This window comes from Eubalaena glacialis, chromosome 7, assembly GCF_028564815.1.
Source record: "Eubalaena glacialis isolate mEubGla1 chromosome 7, mEubGla1.1.hap2.+ XY, whole genome shotgun sequence".
Taxonomy (NCBI): Eukaryota; Metazoa; Chordata; class Mammalia; order Artiodactyla; family Balaenidae; genus Eubalaena; species Eubalaena glacialis.
Window position 1 is genome coordinate 73,494,019 of NC_083722.1, and position 26,226 is coordinate 73,520,244.

Below are 26,226 nucleotides of genomic sequence, written 5' to 3' on the forward strand. Positions count from 1 at the left end.
GGCGGTAAAAACAAAAACCACGGCGGGCCATTTCTCTGTCCAAAGTCCTCCCATCCTTGCTCCCCACCCCACCTCCTCTTTTCGGCCACTAGCTTCTCTCGTCCTCTGTAACGTGGGTCTTTGCATAGTTTCCTCTGCCTGGGACACACTTCCCTTCCTCACAGTATAAGGTCCGCAGGCTCTCACCCCTATCAATCGCTATCACATCACTCTGTTCTGTTGTCTTTGGGGACTTACAACTCCAGGTTATCTTATTTCTCATGCTTCCCTCTGAGAGCAGACAGAAGGGCTGGTGGAGGATGGGGAGTGGGGCACCATGTGGCCTTAAGAGCTTGTTTGGCCCACCTTCCGGTCAGCCCTGACCTGGTGAGGTCTTTGAAGTCCTAGGAGGGAAGGGGGAAACCCCGGGGAGAGATCCTAAGGGTCCTGGGGACCTCCCATTCCTGTCCAGGGGCTGGTCCAGCCACATGCCCCTCTGGAAGGCTGGGCCCAGGGAGCAGGGGCTGTAGGCACAACCAGGCCAGTGTATGCAGTTGGCCTGTTTTTGGATGTAGTGGATACAGGCATAGTGGACCTTGGAGAGGAGGTGCTAGGAGGTTCAGGCAAGGCAAGGGGTGGGGCTGCTAAAACTGGACATCCAGACCCTACCTTCTTGGCACTGGTTCTGTGTCCTTCTCCCTGGTGTCTGGGTCTGCAGTTCAAGACCTCCTGCCACACCTCTCCCTGAAACCCTCCTAGCACGGAGCAGAAGTAGCTCTCTTAGGGGCTGCCCTGGCTGGAGCCACATGAAGGATGACACTGGCGTGGTTGCAGTGGGGTCCAGGGATGGGTAGGAGTGGTGACAGGTGGTGTGGCCAAGAGGACCACACTGCCCAGAACAACCCCTCCCATCAAGCCACCCACCTTCTGGGACCTCCTAAGACCTTGACCACAGAGCCAATGGCTGCCAACAGACCAAAGCCTGGTGGCTACCTGAGGCCCCAGTATTGGCTCCAGGATGTCTATGACATCACAATGTCCAGCCAATTCGCTGCTGCCAGTGGCACAGGAGCTGGACCCAAGGTTTGGCACACCTGCTGCCCAACTTTGGCTTAAGCTACATGAGGGCAGGGAAAGACCTGTATCAAGAGTCAAGTGTAGTTCTCTGCATAAGGGGTGCTGGGACAGTCCAGCACAGATCCCAGAGGGACCCATTTAAGGTTATGTGTGGGTGCTCGGTTAAGGTACTGAGGACTAAGCCAAGAGGCTATGGTGACTTTAGGGTCCATGGGATGGGGTCACTGGAAGGAATACATTGCTGGCCCAGGGTGGAGGTCATGGCATATGTGATGTTTCTGAGGTTTGGGAGGGGGGCTGGCTGCCTATCCCTGGGCAAGAACAACAGCAGCACTGTGTACAATTAACAAAAAGATTTGTATTAGAACATTTACACTCAGGGAAGAAAGAGGTATCTGCATCATCAAATGTGGAATGTTGAAGAGAGAGTTAAAATAAATAAAGACTCCGAGAGCGGTTGGGGCTGGCTCAGGCTGGGACTCACAGAGGCCTCTGCGCATCAGCTCCAGGCTGCAGGGGCCACCGCCTGGCCATACTGGCCTCCTCCCCGACGCAGCACAGCTGTGCCTGGGACAGAGAGTCTCTCAGGTACTGCTGCAGCCAGCAAGCTCACTCCCCACTTTCCTCACTTATCTCTGTGACAATGTCTATCAGGCTCTGGAGCCCAAAGATATAGCCAGCATCCTGGCCCTCGTGTACCACACTGTCCTCACCATACAGCCTGCAAGTGGTGTGTGCGAAATCGATCATGCGCACGTCCACCGAACTGGTGCCGATGGGCTTGTAGGCATAAGCACCAGCCGACTCGTCGGCTGACTCCTCTGACAGGTCCTCCAAGTCCTCAGCATCTGAGTCCAGGGCCACTTCAGGCCGCTCCTTGCCATCATAAATGACCAGCAGGGAGCTTGAGTAGAAGCGGTAGGATTCTTGTCGCTCCAACACGGACTTGAGTTCAGTCAGCTTCCTAAGCACAGGGCCCAGGAGCTCCCGGCGCAGGTACCGCCCGTTGTGGAAAAACTGGAAAAGTGCCTCCTTGAAGCCCTGCACGGACAGCTTCCGTCCGTGGTACTTGTTCATGAACATGAGCTGCCCACTGCCTGCCTGGTACACCTGTGGGAGGGAGACCAGCAGGTGAGGTGCTGACAGCCATCTCAGGGCCTAGACCCTGGGGAGTGGCAGCGATATGACAGCCCTGGATCAGATCCTTTAACTTGTTAAGTACACCAGTCACAAGAGACACCGTCCTTGCCAATCAACACCCACTCAAGATACAGCCCTCTTACCTGGGTTCCATCACCAGCCCCCTGCTCAGTGTATGTGTTGGTGGAGAGGGCCTAACTTTCTTGCCTTTCTCCCCCTCCTGTCCACAGCCTCTGGACTCAGCCAGGCAGGCCAGCCCCAGAGACGATTACCCATGCATGCATGCTTCCTTTTCTAACCAGAAAGTGACAGGTTCATTCAAATCTGGAATCTTTTGAGAAAACGGGACTATGCCACGGTGGGAGAATGGCAGCTCCTGGATGCCCCAGCCAGCCCACGCCACGCACCTGCACTCCTCTCACCTGCATGCCACACACGCGCACACCAATGACTGCAGACGTGCTCTGCTGGCATTTGCGGATCTGGTTGGCTGCCTTCTCCTCTGAAGCATCGTCACCATGCTGGCGCGTACCCATCTTGAGGTCCAGGACACAAGGCACCTCATAACGGGAAGTCAGGTTCTCCAGTAAGATAAATTCTGAGTGGTTAAGGACAATGCCCCTCTAATGAAAAGGTGCTGCTCCACGGGGCCTTGGCACTCCCAGGGTACAAGGCCTGCACACAGTGCCCCAGAGATCCTGCTATATCTCCCATGCAGGCAGCCCTGAAGGCTGAAAGGCACCTTCAATTCTTGTCAGGGAACTGGCCTGAGAACAGCCTGGGAGACACACACATCATTTCCTGAACTCAGCAAGATGTGGGACCACGGTCCAAAAACATACTGTCCTAGGGACTTCCCCGGTGGTCCAGTGGCTAAGACTCTGCGCTCCCAATGCAGGGGGCCCAGGTTCGATCCCCGGTCAGGGAACTAGATCCCACATGCCGCAACTAAGAGTTCGCATGCCACAACTAAAAAGATCCCACATGCTGCAACTAAAAGATCCCGCATGCCGCAATGAAGATCCCGTGTGCTGCAACTAAGACCCAAAGCACCCATAAATAAATAAATAATTTTTTTAAAAAGTGACACAAATAGCAAAACAAAAATAGAAACATACTGTCCTAAATTACAAACAGAACATCAAATAAATTCAGTAAATCCTAGTCTTAAATATGAACTAGAAATATCAGTATGAACTCATGAAAAGTTTTCTCTCTAAAATAAATATGTATTTCCCAGACGTGGGCACTGAAAAGATCTAGAAACAATGACCGGATGTATGAGCTCCCCTAGTGCCCAGACCAGTGCTGCTAGAGCAGGGACCAGTGAACCATGACCCCCTGCTCACTCACTGTTGTATAACCTGTAAGCTAGGAATGAATGGTTCTTACATTTTTTTGGCTGTGTTGGGTCTTCGCTGCTGCGCGCAGGCTTTCTCTAGTTGCGGCGAGCGGGGGCTACTCTTTGTTGCGGCGCGTGGGCTTCTCATTGCAGTGGCTTCTCTTGTTGCGGAGCACAGGCTCTAGGCGCACGGGCTTTAGTTGTTGTGGCACGAGGGCTCAGTAGTTGTGCCTCACAGGCTCTAAACTACAGGCTCAGTAGTTGTGGTGCACGGGCTTAGTTGCTCCGTGCTATGTGGCATCTTCCCGGACCAGGGCTCGAACCTGTGCCCCCTGCATCGGCAGGCAGATTCTTAACCACTGCACCACCAGGGAGGTCCATTGGTTCTTTTTTTTTTTTTTTTTTAAAGGGGATTGTTTTTTTTTAATTTTTTTTTATTTGTTTATTTATTTATTTATTTATTTATGGTTGTGCTGGGTCTTCATTTCTGTGCGAGGGCTTTCTGTAGTTGCGGCAAGTGGGGGCCACTCTTCATCGCGGTGCGCGGGCCTCTCACTATCGCGGCCTCTCTTGTCGCGGAGCACAGGCTCCAGACGCGCAGGCTCAGCAATTGTGGCTCACAGGCCCAGTTGCTCCGTGGCATGTGGGATCTTCCCAGACCAGGGCTTGAACCCGTGTCCCCTGCATTGGCAGGCAGATTCTCAACCACTGCGCCACCAGGGAAGCCCCCATTGGTTCTTATATATTTTTATTTTTTATTCATTCATTCATTCATTCACTTATTTATTTATGGCTGTGTTGGGTCTTTGTTGCTGTGCGCAGGCTTTCTCTAGTTGTGGCGAGTGGGGGCTACTTTTCGTTGTGGTGCACCAGCTTCTCACTGCAGTGGCTTCTCTTGTTGCGGAGCACGGGCTCTAGGTGCGTGGGCTTTGGTAGTTGCGGTATGCAGGCTCAGTAGTTGTGGCTCGTGGGCTCTAGAGCGCAGGCTCAGTAGTTGTAGCGCACGGGCTTAGTTGCTCCGTGGCATGCGGGATCTTCCCGGACCAGGGCTCGAACCTGTGGCCCCTGCATTGGCAGGTGGATTCTTAACCACTGCACCACCAGGGAAGCCCTATTCTTATATTTTTAAGAGGTCAAAAACTGTATGGGGTGGGATAGGGAGGGTGGGAGGGAGACGCAAGAGAGAGGAGATACGGGGATATATGTATATGTATAGCTGATTCACTCTGTTATAAAACAAAAACTAACACACCATTGTAAAGCAATTATACTCCAATAAAGATGTTAAAAAAAAACATAGTAAAAATAAGAACTAAAAAGAAAAAACTATATGTAATGCTTCATGACACATGAAAATTGAATGAAATTCAAATCTCAGTGACCATAAATAGAGTTTTATTGGAATACAGCCACATTCATTCATTTACATTATTATCTATGGCTGCTTTCAGGCTACAAATGGCAGAGTTGTGATACAGTCAGTGTATGGCCTGCAAAGCCTAAAATATTCACTGGCCGTTTACTGAAAAAGTTTGCAACCCCTGGCGTAGAAGAATGACTGAATTCACATCTGGAGTATGAAACATACATGAGCCTGTACCAGTTCTTCATACGGGAAAGAAAGACAGCCATCAGAGACTACTGTGATTGTGTCAAAATGACTCAGGAGCCTATTTTGAAAGGCTCCCAGTTGCCAAGCATGGGACAATTTGAGCATCAGTAAAGATAACTGCAATGGACTAAAACACGTCAAATATGTTTAAATTCATGGGTTCATAACGATGCTGAAAACCTCACTGGTCACCTTTGGAGGGTGTTAAGAAACCATCTCATTATTCTAAATCTAGTAAACAAAGGAAAATAAACTCTTAACCTGCCTTTCCTATATGAACTATACCTCAGGATAAGCATATAGTTGATGAGGAAGAGTTTCTCTTTACAGAAGGATTCCAGCTAATGAATGAAAAAGGAATGACAAAATGAGAAAATCACCTAATGAAAAAATGGCTCTAAGGCAACGGCAATACAAAAGAGAAAGACAACAAAACACTGTGCTTCCCCATGGACAGCTACAATACCATCTCTGAGGGATTCTTGCCCCCACACCCCCAAAACTGAACCTGAATCTGATCAAGCTTGTAGATCAAATTATCAACTCAATGGAAACAGAGGGGAAAGAGTAACGTGTAAAAGACACCACAGGATGTAATCAGTAAAATCCAGATGGTGGGAAACTCTAGAAGACCCAGTTTCTTTGACAAGAAATTTCCAAGAAGAAAAACCAGAAAGGGTATTTTAAAAGACTTAAACATTTCAACCAAATGCAATGTGTGAACCTCATTTAGATCCCCATTCAAGCAAATCATCAACAAAAATATTTATGAGACAATTAGGAAAATGGGGTCACAAATTAGATACTTGATAGTAAGGAATTACTGCCCCCTTTTCAAGGAGTAATAATGGTATTAATGTTTTAAAATATCTTTATCTTTCAGAGATACCTGCTGAGGTGTATACAGATAAAATGAAATATCTGACACTTGCTTCAGAGAGTGTTCAGCTGGGGGCTGCTGGGTGTATAGAGACAGTCATGACAGGAGACTGACATGAAGTAATATCTGCCCACAGTTACCACGTAGGGTGTCCTAGCACAACCATGACTAAAAAAAATCCAATTTCTCTCTCCAAGCTCGTAGGGTCTCCTCTCACTTGCCCTCCCTTCTCCCCAAGGCAGAGATGCCCTATGAACAAAGGATACTGTACTGGTTCCGATGTTTTGCATTCTCCTTCATTCTCTGTAACTGTTGCTGGTGACACTTCATGCTCCAAGGGTTGTAGTGTTTAAGCTGGGAACTGACATTCCCCTTTTTCTCTACACTGTAGTACAAGACTTCAGATTTCTTCAGCCACTCAAATTCTTCTTCTAACTTATGGCTATAAAGAGACAAGGAGCCAATAAATCATAATGTCTGATCAAAACTCAGGGGCAAAGAGGCATGAAGGAACTTTCTGGAGGGATAGGAAGTTTCATACCTTGATGTGGTGGTTGTTTTAGTGTACACATTAAACACTTCATTTACCGTAGTATATTATACCTCGACAGTTGATTATTTAGAAACTTTAATCTTTATTTATTTATTCTCTTTTTTTTTTTACGTTTTAGGCTGCGCAGCATGCAGAATCTTAGTTCCCCAACCAGGGATCGAACCCGTGCCCTGTGCATTGGGAGTGCGGAGTCTTAACCACTGAACCTCCAGAGAAGTCCCAAGACAGCTGATTTAAAAAAAAGGGGGGGGAGGTCAGCTCGCTGTTTTTCTACAGTTGTTTTTCTACAGTAAGGAAAACCTTCGATGAAAGAACAACCTCTGCCTCCAGCCCGCACCCTGCAAGGCAGCCTTCACTGCCCTCTTCTTCTAGGCAGTACACCCCCTGGCTTCTGGTACATCCAGGTTCCCTGACTCAGAATGCTGGAGACTGAAATTCCACGAGAATAAGTCAACCTACTTAGCTACGTTTTTAATATATATATAATTTATCTTTTCACAAGCTCTGCCAAGGTGTGGCACTTGGAGCGCTCTGCCTACGGGGATCCCCAAGATTTGGTTATGCCCAACTGACCATTCTGTCTCCCACTATCAGTGAACAACCTGAGGTGATGGGATGGCTTCTGTCTGGGTCACTGCTACATCCCCAAGATGCCACATAGGGCCTGGCACAGGGGAGATGCAGGAAGAGTGAGTGACTGAAACTTTTTTACAGCTGCCACTAGTTGTTTTACCCGAAATGGCATGATATAACTCAGAGTCAATTAAAGAGAAGCTGGGCACGCCATGTGGGAACTGACCACTGAGTGACGAGGTACCTACTAATAAGTCCATAGTGTGAGTCCTTAGCCCCAGGGGACTGGGCTGTAACTGAGATCCCTCCTCTCCCACGGAGTCCAGTCTCCTCTCAGTCTATACCCACCTCTTCATCTTCTCCTCCTTCCGGTGCTGCCGCACCCAGTCCTTAGGGATCTTTTCCGTTTCTAGGACGTGATGTTTTTTGTTCGTCCACCTTAACAGCTTACTTTTTGGTTCACAGTCTGAGTTATCTACACTGTCCATAGTTCCGTGGTCCCCTTTTAATGGATATGCTATTAAACACAAGTTCCTGTCTTCATCTTCTTCAAAGCGCACAGATACCACACCTGGAATAAGGGTGAGGAACAAAGAGGACTTTTAATTCCACAGGAAGATGTGTTACAAATAACATGATTGTAACATTTATTTTTTTCTTACCCTGTTCCTTAGTCTCTATGTTGCCAGAGGCCCCAAACTCATCTGCAAACCTAACAAATATCAAAACATCTAGAAAAGATGACACCATACAAGACAAGCAATTAGGGAGCAAACATGGCCGAGAGTCTTCCTCTCTGATGCACTCAACAAGGCAAGAGCCAAAGAATTACAAGACACATTTTTCCATCATTGAAAATGTTTATTAATTTTTATGTAATTCTTCTAATCCTAAGAGAGACGTAAAAACATTTGCTCTTTATATCTTGTGGGAATTTTTAAGGCCCTAAACAGTAACTCCAACAGCCTTGAGGCTTGCTTTAAAGCAGAGCCTGAACAGAGATTTGCCTGAGCGGTAAGAAGCATCCAACGGTAAGGGAAGACTGGGCAAGCAAAACAAAATAAAGGAGCAAACAAAACAAACCACACAGCACAAAAGACACCCTAGCAAAGGCTTCTTGCAGCGCCCCCCCACTGGGCACCCCAAGCCTTTTGCCCTTCTTGAATATATTGCTTTATTGGTCTTTGCAGTCTCATGTCACAAAAGAACAAAATGAACACAAGGCAAATAGGGTTGGGCTGGGAGCACAGACGCGTAGTGGCCTTGAAAGCAGCTCTCCCCGAGTCTCTAGAACCTGCCATGTGTAATTAGACAGTCTTTGAGGAGGGGGCTGTCAGGTGGGAGTGTTTCAGCAGGTGCCGACGAGTGCCTTACAGCCGACTGGCTGAACACCTTTCCTCCCAGGCCTCTGTGGCCTGGGATCACTCAATTTGCTCAGTCCTTGCTGCAGGGGAATGCGTGCTCAGAGAGACGACACTTCTGAGGTGGTACCTGGCTCTGGGCGCAGAGGAGCCGGGGTGGGGAATTCAGGGGACCACATTTTCCTGTGGCCATGGGAAAAGAACCAGGGAAAAAATGGGGGCAGGGGCAGCCAGCTAACAAGGGGCCTTTGGCTTTGTCCTGGAAAAAACAACAGAGAAGGACCAAGTGAGGGCCCCCAACTCCCCCACCCCAACCGCAACACACATGCATATTCAGAGTACAAAGAGAGACGCCCAGTACATTGTCTTCAAAGAGCATGTTTCAACAGTTCCAGAAGAACCCAAGTTGTTCAAGAGTCTTCTGCATAACCAGGCAATGCAACTTTAAAATTAATTTCCTTAATGGATTCTTCCTGATTTACAAAGGATCTCCGCCCTCCCCAGGAAAGACCACACCATGCTGTTGGCTGCTGATTGCCCCCCCCCCCAAAATGCATTATAAAAAGGAAGAAAGAGTCACCATATGTGAATCAAAGGGTTGCCGTAATATAGCCATTTCGGGGACATTCCGTAATAGCAAAGGGCTTCAGCTAATCAGCACAAGCCTCCCACTCCTGCATTCCATCTGACTCAACTCTGCTCCCAGCCTACCTAATCAACAGGGCTTCTGGTTTCCTGGAGGACAAAAAGCAGGCGGCAAGTATTCTGGGTAAAATCCTCCCAAAGTCTTCCCCGGATGTCTCCTCATGGGGGACTATGGGTTACCGAGATAAAGAGACACCTGAACATAAAACACAACTACACTTCCACCAAAAATAAACTCAAAACAAACCCACAAAACAAAACAGAATTGAGCAATCTTACCGGGACTTGAAAACTGAGGGTGTGAGGTGCTGGGCGGAGGGCCAAGAGGAGAAGGAGGAGGGAGAAAACAGAGTGAGTGGGAGGGGTGAGGGCTCCGGGGATGGCTGCCTGGGCCTTCCTTGGCCGCGACGCCTTGCATGTCCTTGCCAGGCGCTGGCGACCCCTACAGCAGCTGGGGGCTCACCTTTGTACTGGGGAGTGAATTTGCGCATCTCCGCAGGGAGGGTCTCGTAGAACTGGTGCTCCCTCGGGACCAGGGGCTTGCACAGGGTCGTCTCGTTGAAGCGGAGCACGCACGAGTGCCCCCCGACCTGGTGGACAAAGGGCTCCAGCAGGATGCCCTTGGCGCGGGGCTCCACGTCCATGGCCCTGAAGGCTGGGCTCATCCTCCAGGTGCAGGCAGCAGGGAGAAGGGGGAGGCAGCGGGGTCCAGCGGTCAGCGCGTCCTCTGTCGTCTGTCCGTGCGTCCGTCTGTCTGGCCTCAGCTCCTCGGTTGTGTGGGCCAGGACGCTCTGCCGGAAGCAAAGAGTGACAACGGAGTTGGAAAGGGACAGGAACCGCCTTAGAGGTGCTAGCCCTCCTCTTCCAGCAGAAAGACAAAAACAGCCTGAGCTCCCGCGGGGTCCCGCCCACACCGCCCACTTCGGCCCCGCCTCCTCCCACAGAAACAAGCAACCAGAGCTCTCCCCCGCGGGTCCAAGCCGACTGGCAGGGACTGGTTGCGGGACCCTTAAACAGCCCCAATCACCCCACCAGGCGTTAGAAAGCCACTACCGCGAAGCCACGACGACGAAATTGTGATTTTAGGTAAAATCACAATTTCAAACCTCATATTCTGATTAAATCTTACCATTTTCTAATAAAATTGTTAAACTTACAGAAATTGACATCCAAGTCCCTCCGTTAATTATATAAATATATTTTAATAGACTTTATTTTTTTAGAGCAGTTTTAGGTTCACGGCAAAATTGAGAAAATACTGAGATTTCCCATCTGCCCCGCATATGCATGGATAGCCTCCTCCATTATCAATATCCCCCATCAGAGTGGTACACTTGTTACATATGATGATGAATCTATACTGATACAGCACCATAGTTTACATTAGGGTTCACTCTTGGTTGTTAATTATGTTTTTATAAAATGCATTTAAAGGGAAAACCTACTTATGCACCATCTAGTAAGATTTACTCCCCCAGGGTGCGCACACTGCCCTGCTCAGGGCCAAAGACAAGCCCCATTAACCTTATTAGCAGTGGAGCTTGGGCCTAGCTTTAATGATTAACGTCTGTATCGAAAAACAACTGATCGAGGCTGGCTAACTCCTTTTAAAAAGAGACACAGTATTCTAGGTCACCAACTATTTTTATCCGTTCTATCCCCATCTCCAAAAGCTGGGGCACACCTTTAAACCAAAGTTGCATTCTTGGGGCACTCAGGGGTCTCATTCACTGAGATCCAGGAACTTAGACCTGACTTCAGATCCCCAAGCACATTGGATCTCAGCAAAGCACACCTCTATGCGCCTGTGGACCGTTTCAGGGTATGTCAACCTCATTCTGTTTTCTGTCTATAATTTACAGACTACACAGTTGCTACTAGCACTACTAACGGGGCTTGGGCTACATTTCAGTATCTGTACAGGTTTCTTACTGGGAACTCCCCAACTCCCATGACTCCAACTGAGATGGTGGTGGTGAGAATGGGTTGGTTGGAGATTTGCCCACTGTCCTCTAAGGTGGGTAAAGCACCCCAGTCTATGCTAGGCTCACTGTAGGAACTTACTTCATATGGTCCTCGGGATACTTTCTATGAGGTAGACACCTCTCTCCCTATTGGAAACAATGAAGCTGATTCTGGGAGCTGAGGAAACTCATCCAGGGCTAGGGACAAGAAGCCACAGTTTCCAAATGAACCTCAATCTGTTGGATGCCCCCACACGGCTGCCTCTGGGGCCCAAGGTCTCTGGCACATCTGCCTTGGTATAGCACTTAAAAGTATATGGGACATTTACCTTGTCCTGTGACAGTGCTTTCACCATGTATTTATATTTTCTGTTTATAAAGCAGCCTCTTTTAAAGAGTTTAGGGACTTCACCGGTGGCGCAGTGGTAAAGAATCTACCTGCCAATGCAGGGGACAGGGGTTCGAGCCCTGGTCTGGGAAGATCCCACATGCCATGGAGCAACTAAGCCCGTGCTCCACAACTACTGAGCCTGCACTCTAGGGCCTGAGAGCCACATCTACTGAGCCCATGCACCGCAACTACTGAAGCCCGCACGCTCTAGAGCCTGTGCTCCACCACAAGAGAAGCCACCGCAATGAGAAGCCCATCACTACAACGAAGAGTAGCCCCCACTCACAGCAACTAGAGAAAGCCCACGCGTAGCAACAAAGACCCAACGCAGCCAAAAAATAAATTAAGTAATTTTAAAAATAAATAAATAAAGAGTTTAGCTGGTGTTAATCTCTTCCTTTCAGAGAGAACCGACAGTGGGTGCCCATTGGACTCAAGGATTAGGAATCAATAAGCTTTCCTATATGCAAAGAGCAGAATACCAAAGGTTCTGATTTCTCACCTGGCACTACCTTCTCATTACAGAAGCCCTCAGGAGGGCACGTGCTGTGAGGAGTCCCAAGACACAACACAGGCAATCAGCTCGAAGGATGAGTACCTTCCAGCCATTCCAGGCTCTCTCCGGAAGGTGGAGCTCTGAGATGCTTGGCCACGCAAGCCCTTTAGGTTTATAGAGACCAGTTCACACCAGTTTTTCAGTAGTGAAAAAGACCTCTTGAGTAAGAGCAACACAAAAGGAAAGCTACTGACTCATGATCGGTCTGCCAGTACCCAAGCAAGAACCAGGTACCATAATTATGAAACCGTTAAAGCACAAGATGCTCCCCATGGGCCAGGCTTTAGAAACACAATTCAAACCTTTCATAAACGTGTAAAACTCCTTTTGTTACTACAGCAATGCCGACACCAATGCAATCCCTTTCCAATTCTGTTCAAGATTCCTTAAATGTATTCAATTAAGTAGGAAAAAAATCTCTCTCCAGGCATCTCTCTTACCCATTCCCCACCTCCAGCGAAAAATCCAAAACAAAAACTGGTCCTTCATGGCAGCTCTCTGGAGCATGGTTCGTGGGTGTGGCTGGAGGCTGAAAAGCCCAGTGAGGATCTATACCTCCTTCTCCCAGGTCTCCCATGTGTTCATTAGCTGCTGGAACTTTGATACAGAACCTTGCCAACCCTCCCGCCAGCACCCAACTCTGGCAGTCCACAGGACATTGCCTGTGGAAGAATCATCATCTTAGGTAGAGAGGCAAGGAAAATAAGGCCCTTTCTCGCCTGTGCCAAGCCTGATGACAGAGGAAACTCCTAAATGGTAGAATTAGGGAGAAAATTGATCCTGTAGTGAGGTGGAGTCAGATTCTAGTCCCAGTTCTGCCATTCAATTGCTTGGAGGAAGATTCCAAGTCCCTGCTCCCTTTGGGTTCCAGTTTTCTGGCCTGTAAAATGAGGAGGAGAGGCCTGGGGTAGATCTCTACTCTGTGGGTAGTATAATCAAATTAGTGAGTGGTAATCAGCAGTTTGTTTTAATCAAATAGGAAAAAAACAGTAAAAATCATTGCATTGCACATAATAAGGTAAGTCCTGTTTTGTGATTCTTTGATTTCAATTATGTTCAATCTCTCAATATGAAGATAACTATGGCTTCTCTATACAACATACTTCTTACATTTGGGGCTTCAGACAAAGAAATGGAGCTTTTGTTCTAGGGTCCCTTACGGACCCTAACCCTGTGGGAAAATGAAGGATCAACTTCCCAAGGATTACACCCCAGATCAGCTTCTTCTCTAGTGGCTTCAGCCTGGTCAGAAGAAAGAAAAATGCCCAAAGCACCTGCTCTGTTTCACTGCTACTCTTTTTCTGTTCCACATGTGGTTTGAGCAGTTGGATCTCTTAAAGGTTTTTAAACATCTGAGGTCTAAGGCCCAGTTTCCCAGGAATCCTAGAATATTAATGGTTACTGAGAAGTCCATGTGATGTGTGGACCCTGAATCTAGTGAGATAGGGAATAACCATAAAACACTGGCTTCAGATTTAGCATCTATTTTAGCTTTCCACATTGCCTCACGTTTGTCCATGAAACTATCGATAGGTAAGAAACACAGAACATGAGTCATCCTAGGACAGGACGTTGATTTCCCCCACAGCCCATCTCCCTAAATCTATCAAATTAGTTTAAGGATCTGCTGGAAACAATGCCTTAATAGTCTTAACTTATAAAATATTGCAAATAAAACAACTATGACTCATGAAAACCCCTGGGCCCTTAGCTCACACATCTAGAATGTGGTTAATGAGGCTACAAATGCGATCTACTGGGGCCACTTACTCCGCCTCAAGAAAAGCCCCAGGGTTGGGCAGTCACAGGAGATGGTGTGAAGCACACTAGCCCAATGGTGGAAGAATAACCTTCACCATCTGCACCTCCTCTCCATGAGCCCAGAGCCACTGCCCACATCTGCACACATCCACACACAACCCATGACTATACCACCAGGGTCAGTCACTGGAATTCTCAAACGTTGCTGGTAGGAATAAAAGAAGTACAGCCACCTTGGAAAACAGTTTGGCAGTTTCTTATTAAGTTAGACATATACTTATTATATGACCCAGTAATCCTACTCATAGGTATTTACCTAAAAGAAATGAAAATGAATGTCCACATAAAGACTTGTACACGAATGTTCACAGCAGCACTATTCACAATAGCCAAAAGGTGGGAACAACCCAAATGTCCATCAAATGGGTGAATGAATAAACAAACTGTGGTGTATCCATATAATGGAATATTATTCAGCAATAAAAGGAATGTATTGATATATGCAACAACAAAGATTAATCACAAAAGCATTATGTTAACTGAAAAAAGCCAATCACAAAAGACTATATACTGTGTGATTCCATTTTTACGACATTCAAGAAAAAGCAAAACTGTAATAGCAGAAAGTAGATAAGCAGTTGCCAGGGGGCAGAGGTAGGGGAATAGGACTGACTGCAAAGAGGTCCAAGAGAACTTTTAGGGGTAATGAAGATGTTCTATGCTGTGACTGGAACAGTGATTACATGGCTGCATAAATCTGTCAAAACTCATCAAATCATAGACTTAAAAATCAATGAATCTTGGGGCTTCCCTGGTAGCGCAGTGGTTAAGAAGCCGCCTGCCAATGCAAGGGACACGGGTTTGAGCCCTGGCCTGGGAAGATCCCACATGTCGCAGAGCAACTAAGTCCGTGTGCCACAACTACTGAGCCTGTGCTCTAGAGCCCGCAAGCCACAACTACTGAGCCCACGTGCCACAACTACTGAAGCCTGCACGCCTGGAGCCCATGCTCCACAACAAGAGAAGCCACGACAATGAGAAGACTGCGCACCGCAACGAAGAGTAACCCCCGCTCACAACTAGAGAAAGCCCGCGCACAGCAATGACGACGCAACACAGCCAGAAATAAAAAACAAATAAATTAATTAAAATAAATAAATAAATAAAATCAATGAATCTTATTGTATATAAATTATATTTCAATAAACAGCTTGAATTTTTTCTTTTCTAATTTACAAAACTTTCATAAGTACAAATTATTTTAATAATCAGAAAAGACTGTAATTAAAAGATCATATTAGCTGTTAAATAGTTTTTTTTTAATAAATTTAATTTATTTATTTTTGGCTGTGTTGGGTCTTCATTCCTGCACGCGGGTTTTCTCTACTTGTGGTGAGCGGGGGCTACTCTGCGTTGTGGTGTGCGGGCTTCTCATTGCGGTGGCTTCTATTGTTGCAGAGCACGGGCTCTAGGCACGCAGGCTTCAGTAGTTGTGGCACGCGGACTCAGCAGTTGTGGCCTGAGGGCTTAGTTGCTCCGCGGCATGTGGGATCTTCCCGGACCAGGGCTCGAACCCGTGTCCCCTGCATTGGCAGGCAGATTCTTAACCACTGCGCCACAAGGGAAGTTCCAGTTATCTTTTTTAATTCTTGTAAAGCCAAAGCAAAAGCATACTTTACACACAAATGGGCAGAACAGAAGCATAACGGTCCAATAAGCCTTTCAGTAAAACACCCATGACAAAAGAAAAATCAACAGCAAATCCTCTCCAATTATACTGGCTTTCTTGTTATTTCTCAAACATGCTTGGTACATACCTACCTCAGGGTCTCTGTCCTTGCCATTCCCTCTGCTTGGTGCACTTTTCCCCAGATAACTCCCTGGCTCACTCTCGTACCTCCTTCAGCTCTTTATGCAAATATCACCTCTTTAATGAAGTCTTCCTTAGCCACCCCATCTAAAAGTGCCATATCTCCCCATCCACATTCCTTCCACAACCGTGCTTTATTTTCTCCTCAGCACTTATCACCACCTAACATACTATATGTTTTATTTGTCCTGTTTATTTTCTGTCTCCTCCACTCTGCCCCACCAGAAAATAAAGTCCATAAAGTCAGACATTTTGGACTGCTCTGTTTACTGCTGAATCTCCAGAGCCCAGAAGAGCACCAGCACCGAGTAAGCACTCCACAGGATGTGCCTCAAATCACTACTGCGTCATGAATACCTGCTGCACACAGATCAACAGAGAACTCAAAAGGCACCCACTGCAATCATCCAAACCCACACCAACCGCACAGGGAGTACAATCGTTAAAAAGCGGCACGCCACACACTTTACAAAATGCATTCTGAGCATCGGCTGGGTATTAATTTTGCATTTATAATCTCCCACCTTATTAAGTCTGCACTAACTGGGGAGTATAAATGAAGGACCCTGCACCTGAATACTCATCTGGTTCCTGCTGGTGTGGAAACATTTCATGTAAACAAAGCCTAAACTCTTAATCTAATGACAACCAACCTCTTGGAAAATTCTCTCTTGTAGAAAATCAGGCAGAAGAATGGTCACTGAAGAATAAACTTTTAAAATGTGGATACGAGAAGATTAAAATCCTATCATAGTTTAAAACAAATATACTAGTTAGCATTCAGAAATTCTGTGTTAGTATTGAGTTGACATCCCAAAGACCCAAGGCTTTCAGGTTGCTAAGTTATCACTGAAAGATAATTATCCCCATCTTTTGCAGGCAAAGCAAAGAAAGGCCATGGGGTTGGTGCTGAGTATTTGCTGAAGGCCTTTTCAGCAATGCTGGTGGGTCTGCCATCCAGCTTCAAACAAGGTGTCTCTGCAAGACAGTGCAGGCAAAAAATTATTCCCTCCATGACCTGGACTTCTAGAAAAGCTGGGCAGCAGATAAGGCACAATCCCTGGTGACAAAATGAATAAACCAAAAGGAGATTTAGCAAAATAAAGCCAGGAAGGAAGAAGAAAGCTGTTAATGTTTGCCTTGTGGGAGGCACCAAGGAAGGTGGCTGACCAGACTGACCCATTTGGGTCATGGGTATATGGCATCAAACTACCACCAACCCCAGGAAAACTCCCACCGCTGCTCCATAAAAATCAGGTCCTGGCAGGACATCTCTTATACCCCAACATGAACGCACTCACCTCCACATCCAGCAATACGAAAGTGTATGATGGACTATTAGGATACTATAAAACATTGTTTATCACTTTTATATTTTTAAAACAATCTGATATGCTCTTCATTTAAAATAAGCAAGATACAGGGAATTCCCTAGTGGTCCAGTGGTTAGGACTCCATGCTTTTACTGCCGGGGCCCAGGTTGGATCCCTGGTCAGGGAACTAAGATCCTGCAAACCATTTGGGGCAGCCAAAAAAAAAAAAAAGGAAGATACAAAATTGTATAATCTATGATATTAGCTGAACTATGTCATAAGACTTACAGAGGAAAAGACTGGCAAAAAGTTCCAGCTTTGCCACTAAACTGTACACTTAGAAGTGGTTAAAATGGTACATTTTATGTTATGTTCATTTTACTACACACCGAAAAACCCTAAAAACAAAAATACCAGCTACTCACAGGGGTCATGGCTGCCCACCACCTCCCAAGGCCCTGGAGTCACTGGATAAAAAATGTTGAATGTCTTGAAGTCTCACAGCTGATATATGAAAAAAATTTGACAAACGTTTCCCAAATTTGATGACAACCCTAAAAATTTACATGACATATGATGAATTGTGAGGCGGAAAGAATCTGTTCTAAGTTGTCAATAATAGAAAGCAGATGGGACTTCCCTGGTGGTCCAGTGATTAAGAATCCACCTTCCAGGACTTCCCTCGTGGCGCAGTGGTTAAGAATCCGCCTGCCAGTGCAGGGGACATCGGTTTGAGCCCTGGTCCGCGAAGATCCCACATGCCGCAGAGCAATGAAACCCGTGCGCCACAACTACTGAGCCTGCACTCTACAGCCCAGGAGCCACAACTACTGAGCCCGTGTGCCTAGAGCCTGTGCTCCACAACAAGAGAATGAGAAACCCACGTACCACAATGAAGAGTAGCCCCCGCTCGCCACAACGAGAAAGCCCACGCAGCAATGAAGACCCAACGCAGCCAAATTAATTAATTAATTAAAAAAAAAAAAAAAAAAAAAAAGAATCTGCCTTCCAGTGCAGGGGATGGGGGTTCAATCCCTGGTTGGGTAACTAAGATCCCGCATGCCGCAACTAAGACCTGATACAGACAAATAAATAAATAAATATTTTTTAAAAAATAAATTTTAAAAATTGTAACAGGTGTTATCCTACAATAAATTTAAATGACAGCTAACAAATGAAATAAATTTATGGAAAGCAAATGACAATTAACCACCCTAGAGTAGTGACTATGTGACCTTTTTATTTTATTATTTATTTTATTTTTAAATTTTTTGGCTGCGATGTGCGGCATGCGGGATATTAGTTCCCTGACCCGGGATCGAATCTGTGCCCTTGCAATGGAAGCGCAGAGTCCTAACCACTGGACCGCCAGGGAAGTCCCTATGTGCCATTTTTATAGAAAAATTATGACACTGCTGTCATAGAATGAGGCAGTCAATATGCTGCTCAGAAATGTAGGGAAAAAATATTGTACTATTGATTTTTGAAATGTGTAACTTTTTGTGTTTTCTTTTTTCAATCCAAACATTTACTTTCTTACATTATTGGGGGTTTTTAAAAAATTTTTTTTTTAAATTTAATTAATTAATTTATTTATTTTTGGCTGTGTTGGGTCTTCGTTTCTGTGCGAGGGCTTTCTCTAGTTGCGGCAAGCGGGGGCCACTCTTCATCGCGGTGCGCAGGCCTTTCACTGTCGCGGCCTGTCGTTGCGGGGCACAGGCTCCAGACGCGCAGGCTCAGTAGTTGTGGCTCACGGGCCTAGCTGCTCCGTGGCATGTGGGATCTTCCCAGACCAGGGCTCGAACCCGTGTCCCCTGCATTGGCAGGCAGATTCTCAGCCACTGCGCCACCAGGGAAGCCCTAAATTTTTTTTTAAAGGAATTCCTTTATTTTTATTATTTATTTATTTATTCATTTATTTTTGGCTGTGTTGGGTCTTCGTTTCTGTGCGAGGGCTTTCTCTAGTTGCGGCAAGCGGGGGTCACTCTTCATCGCGGTGCGCGGGCCTCTCACTATCGCGGCCTCTCTTGTTGCGGAGCACAAGCTCCAGATGCGCAGGCTCAGTAGTTGTGGCTCACGGGCCTAGTTGCTCCGCGGCATGTGGGATCTTTCCAGACCAGGGCTCGAACCCGTGTCCCCTGCATTGGCAGGCAGATTCTCAACCACTGAGCCACCAGGGAAGCCCTTTTTTTTTTTTTAATTTTTATTGGACTATAGTTGATTTACAATGTTGTGTTAGTTTCAGGTGTACAGCAAAGTGAATCAGTTATACATACACATATATTCACTCTTTTTTTAGATTCTTTTCCCATATAGACCATTACAGAGTATTGTGCTATATTCCCTGTGCTATACAGTAGGTCTTTATTAGTTATTTATTTATTTATTTATTTATTTTATATATAGAAGCATATATATGTCAATCCCAATCTCCCAATATATATTTTATATTTATATATTTATTTTATATATAGAAGTATATATATGTCAATCCCAATCTCCCAATTTATCGCTCCCCTCCCCTTACCCCTGGTAACCATAAGTTTGTTTTCTACATCTGTAACTCTATTTCTGTTTTGTAGATAAGTTCACTTTCTTACCTTATTGTTTTCACAATTGTAAATTCTTTTGTTTAAAGACGGTACTTATAATTATATATTTATATAAATCAATTATATATATTTGTTACACTATATAAACTTCAGCCACCACAAAAGCTGGATCTGCCCAGTACTAAGTGGTAAGATTGTTATTCCCATCTCTTCAGTTTTCTGAATGTTCCTAACTTCTTGAAATTTTCTCGAACTCAGAGCATGTGTTTGTTACCTTTATAATTGGGAGTGAAAATATTAGGGGGAAAAATAATTCACTACAACTGAAATAAGAAACCCAGATGGCTGCTCAGCTCTTGAAGGTTTTAAACTCATCCGCCAAAAAACCCTGATGCAACCCACACTGCATGCTCAGAGCTCCACTCCATTGATGGAGACCCTGGGAGACCGACCACATGTAAACAAGGGAGGATAATAACCCCAACACATCCTGTCCCTAAAATGTGTACAAGGTGCTGAAAGTGCAGAGGAGGAAGTGACCAACTCAATCTTCAGTGACAATGGGATACAACCATGTCAGAGAAAAGAGTTACCGTTTACCAAGCTGTTAGTCTGTTCTGTAACTCCCTCCCTCCTATGACAGCCTTCTGGAGTAGATACTAAGATCACTCCCACTACAGATGGGTGCACTGAGGCACCAGATCACCTAGGCCTCATCATGGAAAATGACAGGTACTTTGAGATGAAAGAGTCACTGCTAAGAAGGCTGGAAGGGTCACCCCCATGTCATAGCAGGCGCTGGCTCCACCAAAGAATGCAGCAGGGCCAGAGAGACAAGACACAGAAGCCCTGTATTAACTTGACACAAATGCCTGGGGTCCAACACCAGGTGTTCATTTCCCCCCTCATCAGCATTTTATTCTTGTTTTTTTTTTTTTTTTTTTTTTAATTTATTTGGCTGCGCCAGATCTTAGTTGCAGCACGCAGGATGGGATCTTCATTGCCGCGTGCAGGCTCTTCCTTGCGGCATGTGGGATCTTTTTTAGTTGCAGCATGCAAACTCTTAGTTGAGGCGTGTGGGATCTAGCTCCCTGACCAGGGATGGAACCCGGGCCCCCTATACTGGGAGCATGGAATCTTAGCCACAGGACCACAGGGAAGTCCCTTTATTCTAGTTTTAATAAAGGAGAAACTACAAGTTGCAAGTTGTAAGTGGAAGTATTTCACGAAAAGTTACAACAATGCAGATCCTTCCACCAATTCTGAGGGACAAATGAAACAGCAGATTCTGTTCCAAAAATCCGGACAAGCTTTTCCATAAGGGAAACAGCAGCCTCTCAGAGGCTTCTCTGTCGAACCAGCAGCATGATCACACTGCCCCATCTCTTTGCCTCATCAGACCAGATTTCTGGAATGAAAGACTAGAGGGTCCCAATATGGAGGGGGACAGGGAGAAGGAGCTTTCAGCCTACCTAGAAATATGTTCCTCAGTTACAATGCTTGAATTACAGAGTTTTAGTAATTTAAAAAGTTTTTCTAGCTAAAACTGGAGCACTACTCCTTCAAGAAAATCTAAATTATTGATTCTAAGGTGTCACATGTCCCCTTTATCAGAATATCAAATTTACTTATAAATACCTAAATGTATTCCATACACACACCAAGAATTATCAGTCCTCCTTAAAAAGCCTGTTTCCCCTCTTCAAGGGCAATTTTCCATCTCCAGTCTCCTCCTCCTTGATGCAGACTACAACTCCCACCACCATGTGGGAAACATACACAACAGGAACATGCAGAAGTGACCCTTGAAGACTATGGCCAAAATTGTTCTGAGGTCTCGATCTATGGGGGACTTTCCTACCTTAGTCATGGTTCTCTCATGTGCCAGTTAAGTAACAGTCCATTAACTTCAGGCAAGATTATATGCTCCCTGCCTGTGGTCAATGTTTACCCCTGCTCATTTCTCAGCCAGTTCCCAAACCAGATGACACATGAACTCATCCTCTGAAACTAGTGGTGCCAAAAATGATTCAGTCCTCATGGCCAGCCACAGAACCCAGGCAGCCCCGACCCACCCAGGCCAGCACAATGAGGGCTGTACCTGCTGGTGGAGGGACACGTGTGACCTGCGCTACACCAGATCCTGTGCCCAGAGGGCACAACTTCCTCTGGGTCCTCACAACACCTCACTCAGGTAAATACTCCCCTCAAGGGTCTGCTAAGCATCCCAGGCTAACAGCATCAACATGGCAGCTTTGATCACCCAACTACTCTAAGTACAGTCAGTGCTCCTCCATGACCAGCCAGGAAAAGAACGAGATATGGGAGTGGGAAAATTCCTGACACCGCATAGGTCATAGCACTATATCTTAACACATGACCATTTGTCAATCATCTTCTATGAGTCCTGAGACTTCTTTCCAAAATAAGGCACAGCAAAATATTAAAAACTTCTTTAGGGAAATCAAGTTCAACTGCACCCATAGTTCTGAAGCAAATTACACACTGACTCCTTTGGAATCACCCAGCTTGTGAGAAGGGCAATGACTTCAGTCAGTCAACAGACGTGAGGATTGGGAGGGAAGGCCAACGGGGCACTTCCACTTTTGATATTTTACCACTATTCCCTTTCTTTGGCTCTATACAAAGAGCCTAAGGTATTTTCAAAGTAAAAACACTCTTTGAGAGCGAGATAAATCATTCCCGGGAGAGGGGTAGCCTGTTCCTTCCTTTCCCAGCCCTCATCTGCCCCAGATGTGTTGGCCACATCCATCAGTTTTTCAGGGCCCAGAGTCTGTCAGGTGGCAGCTGGCACCTCTGCAGCATGTAGGTGCAGCATCCCAAGCCACCCATAAAACCTAGCACAGGTTCTACAAAGGGCAGGGGGATCTCAAAGAACCTAAGGGAGAGTTATGTGTGTTCTCATGCTCCGATAAGGACACAGAGCAAGAAAAACCCACACCTTCAGCAGGGGGTTGGCAAGCACCTCAGCTGTCTCTCTAGAGGCACTCACCTTGGAGAATAGACACTGTTCGTGAAAGGACAACTTTCACTGCCTTATATGTAAAACCTCTATTCATAACAGAAGAAAAACTGAAAATGTTCAACAAGAACCAACTAACTGGGCTTCCCTGGTGGTGCAGTGGTTAAGAATCCGCCTGCCAATGCAGGGGACATGGGTTCGAGCCCTGGTCTGGGAAGATCCCACATGCCGTGGAGCAACTAAGCCCGTGCACCACAACTACTGAGCCTGCGCTCTAGAGCCTGTGAGCCACAACTACGGAAGCCCGCGCGCCTAGAGCCTGTGCTCCGCAGCAAGAGAAGCCACCGCAATGAGAAGCTGGCGCACAAGGAAGAGTAGCCCCCGCTCGCCGCAACTAGAGAAAGCCTGCGCGCAGCAACAAAGACCCAATGCAGCCAAAAATAAAAATAAATAAAATAAATTTAAAAGAAAAAAAAACCTAACTTAGGTAGACAGTAATCTTGGCAATGTGCAAGTAAGTGCTTTAACAGTTATTGGTGTATGTTTTTCCTGTCAGGTTGCTCAAGCTCATAAAAACATACATTCTTTGGCCAAGTATACTTCATCCATCTCTCTTCTTCCTTTGTTGCTTACTCGGGCAATCTCTCAAGGAAACAGTATGATTATGTTTAGCACTAGAGCCAACAGATACGGGGTCCACACACCTCCACGGGCACCCTGTAAAAGAAGCTGAACTGTGAACTCTCGCTCATGAGAGGGGAAGGAGGAGTAAGGCACAGTCCACATATACCAAGTTTAAAGCACATTAAGCAAATGGGTATCAAAGTGAAAGCCGGCAGGCTTGGACTTAGGTTAATCCCAAGACAAATGTTGCTGCAGCCTCAGCAAAAACACTGAATTTGTACAGACATGACCTGGGATCTCAATCAGAGACTGGGACAGATGAGAAGGTGGGAAGGTTTTAGTAAAAATGCATATCCAATGTTAGTTTTATACTTGTAAAACAAAAACAGTCTATTACTCCTATAAAACAAACATTGCAGGGCGATTCAAGATTTCTGCATTCCCCAAGAGAGTATGACAAGCACACCCAGCCCATGGGGTCACCTCATTTCTGAGTGTGCAGCCGTGGATAGCAAAGCCCTGTGGCCCTGGAGCAGCCCATCTTAAAGATGAACAAGGCTCAAGGCAAGGGGCTGTGGTGGGGTTAAGACAGACTGATGTGGCTCGGGGGGTTTGCCTTTGGGATCCAGTTCAGGTACCAAGCGGGCATATTCTTGAAAACTACATGCAGAAATAACACTAGAGCCAAGTGTTCTGCTTCCTGGTCTCTAACACATCTTATTCCATTAAAAGAAAAGTTCTACTCTTCCTTAGGCTTGGGATTGGCCACTCAGTTTCTACAACAAGTATTTGTCTCAAGTAAGGTAAACAGATGGATACACGGAGAATACAGGTAATACTAAATGATCTCCCATTTGATCAATTATGAGTTTTAGTTAAATACATTCACAAGACGAGTTAAAAAAAATCCAGCAGTGCAAAGAAAGCTTTGTGAATTTGCCACGACAGAGAGCAAGCAGAAGAGGCCCAGGCTGACTCCAGTTGCCCAAAGGGGCTCGTGAAAGCAGGTACTGGAGCTCTGTCTCCAAGTCAGAAAGGTTTCAAGAAAACCCAAAGCCTGAAATCCTTCCGTCCAGAGTGGGATGAGACTTCTGACCACCTTGCAGAGTGGCCAGGAATGAAAAGAACACAGGTAAAAGACGTAGCACAGTGAGGGTGTTAGGCAAGGCAGCCGTAGCTGCTATCATTTTTACTTTTTGTGGGTGGGTGCTGTAGGTGTTGACCACATCACTTCTACAACAGCTACATTTCACTAGCACAAAATCAAATCAAGGCATGACTTTTCTGTTGTTACCAGGTGCTTATTTTGCTACCTGTTCTGACCTGGATACCACATTTAGAAGTTATCATACTCCCAACCATTTCAGTCTTAACCAAGGGGCATCTTGTTGGCATAAAGAACAAAAACTCTTGGATTTCCCTGGTGGTCCAGTGGTTAAGACTGTGTGCTTCCAATGCAGGGGGCATGGGTTCGATCCCTAGATGGGGAAGTTCCACACGCCGCGGCCAAAAAAACAAACAAACAGAACAAAAACTCTTTCTTGTCACTAGAATATTAACTTTTGGCCGTCATATACCAATAATGCTGGGGAGAGATGTTACTACTTGTTTTCCATAGCTTAATCCTTACTTATAAGAGTGAATTAGCATAACTTCAATTGGAAGAGAACACTATTAATGAAAATTTCTCCAAAGAGATTGGAGAAAATATCTGCAAACAAACAAAAAATGAACCCAAGGTACACCTGAGCAGTATGTGAGGCATGGTCAGGGCCAACAAATTCTTGTAAGCTGAGTAAGTCAAAGTCCTAAACCTCCAATCTCCCATGTGGAAAATGGCAAAATGATAAAGTGCTACAGCCTCCCTGGTCACAAAGCAACTACCTTTGGAACATACCACCACAACTGACAATAGGACCAGCTGGGCAGCACCGACTTGCTTTCTCTCTCCAGTCCTGAAGTGTAACACAGTGCAGTAGTGTCCTTTCAAACATGTCAGGGTGAGAGGACTTTCAGGAAGACCGACGGGCCAGTGGGGAGGGGGGCTACAATGGGAATGAGGGATACAGGATTTCTTTGGGAGGAATTATATGATATGTGAACTATATCTCAATAAAGCTGTCATTTTAAAAAATCAACACATTAAAAGGGTCGCACTGCAGAGGTCACAACCAGCTTGGGGTAAAGGTTCCAGCGACAATGTCACATCTCCAACACTGAGAGGGGAGAAGGAGTGTTTAAGAGGAAAGCACCTCCAAAAGTGGCTACGGGAATGGCAAAGATGCAAGCAAGCAAGTTGGAGCAGAACTACTTCATGAACTATGTGGGTAAAAAGCATAACTTCTAAAGGAATACATTATTCTAGATAACTAAATATGTATGTGAAAATTAAAATAACAAATATTACAAGAAATCCAACTTTCAAGTACCTCTCTGTAAGTTTATACACTTGAGTTGTACCACAAAATTATTTTAAAATCTCTCTCACAGGGGACTTACCTGGTGGTCCAGTGGTAAAGAATCCGCCTTGCAATGCAGGGGACCCGGGTTTGATCCCTGGTCAGGGAACTAAGATCCCACATGCTGCGGGGCAACTAAGCCTGCGCACCACAACTACTGAGCTCACGCACCACAACTACTGAGCTCGCACCCCTCAACTAGAGCCTGCGTGCTGCAAACTACAGAGCCCACGCGCTCTGGAACCCGCGCGCCACAACTACAGAGCCCACGCACACTGGAGCTTGCGCGCCACAACTAGAGAGAAGCCCGCGCGCCGCAAGGAAAGATCCCACGTGCCGCAACTAAGACCCGACACAGCCAAAAATAAGTAAAATAAGTAATAAATTAAAAAATAAAATAAAATAAAGTCTCCCTGACAAATTGAGGCCTGCCTTATACTTGGGTATAAATGGTGTTTTACCTATTCTTGGTGCCTACCTTCATCTGTAAACCAGTCATGGTAGTTTTACGTAGGTGCCATAAGGTGGGAACAAGATTAAAAAATCTAGCCTACTGCCTGGCTTACATGCAATGCACTCCTCAAACGTGAG

At 46.0% G+C, this 26,226-nt stretch overlaps 1 protein-coding gene across 3 annotated transcripts in view; it reads right to left on the reverse strand.

Moving 5' to 3' along the window:
• Nucleotides 1-1,394: 1,394 nt before the first annotated feature.
• Nucleotides 1,395-26,226, reverse strand: part of IP6K2 (inositol hexakisphosphate kinase 2) — a 29,561-nt gene continuing 4,729 nt past the window's right edge. For 2 of the 3 annotated variants that reach the window (XM_061196737.1, XM_061196739.1), the window contains exons 2-6: nucleotides 9,626-9,953; nucleotides 7,505-7,727; nucleotides 6,297-6,472; nucleotides 2,619-2,794; nucleotides 1,395-2,166 (exon numbers count right to left, since the gene is read on the reverse strand). In XM_061196737.1, the coding sequence (XP_061052720.1) occupies nucleotides 1,666-2,166; nucleotides 2,619-2,794; nucleotides 6,297-6,472; nucleotides 7,505-7,727; nucleotides 9,626-9,827 (1,278 nt within the window). In that variant the 5' untranslated portion in view covers nucleotides 9,828-9,953 and the 3' untranslated portion in view covers nucleotides 1,395-1,665. Of the gene's footprint in view, nucleotides 2,167-2,618; nucleotides 2,795-6,296; nucleotides 6,473-7,504; nucleotides 7,728-9,625; nucleotides 10,035-26,226 lie in introns of those variants that run through there. The other variant, XM_061196740.1, reaches the window with a different exon arrangement.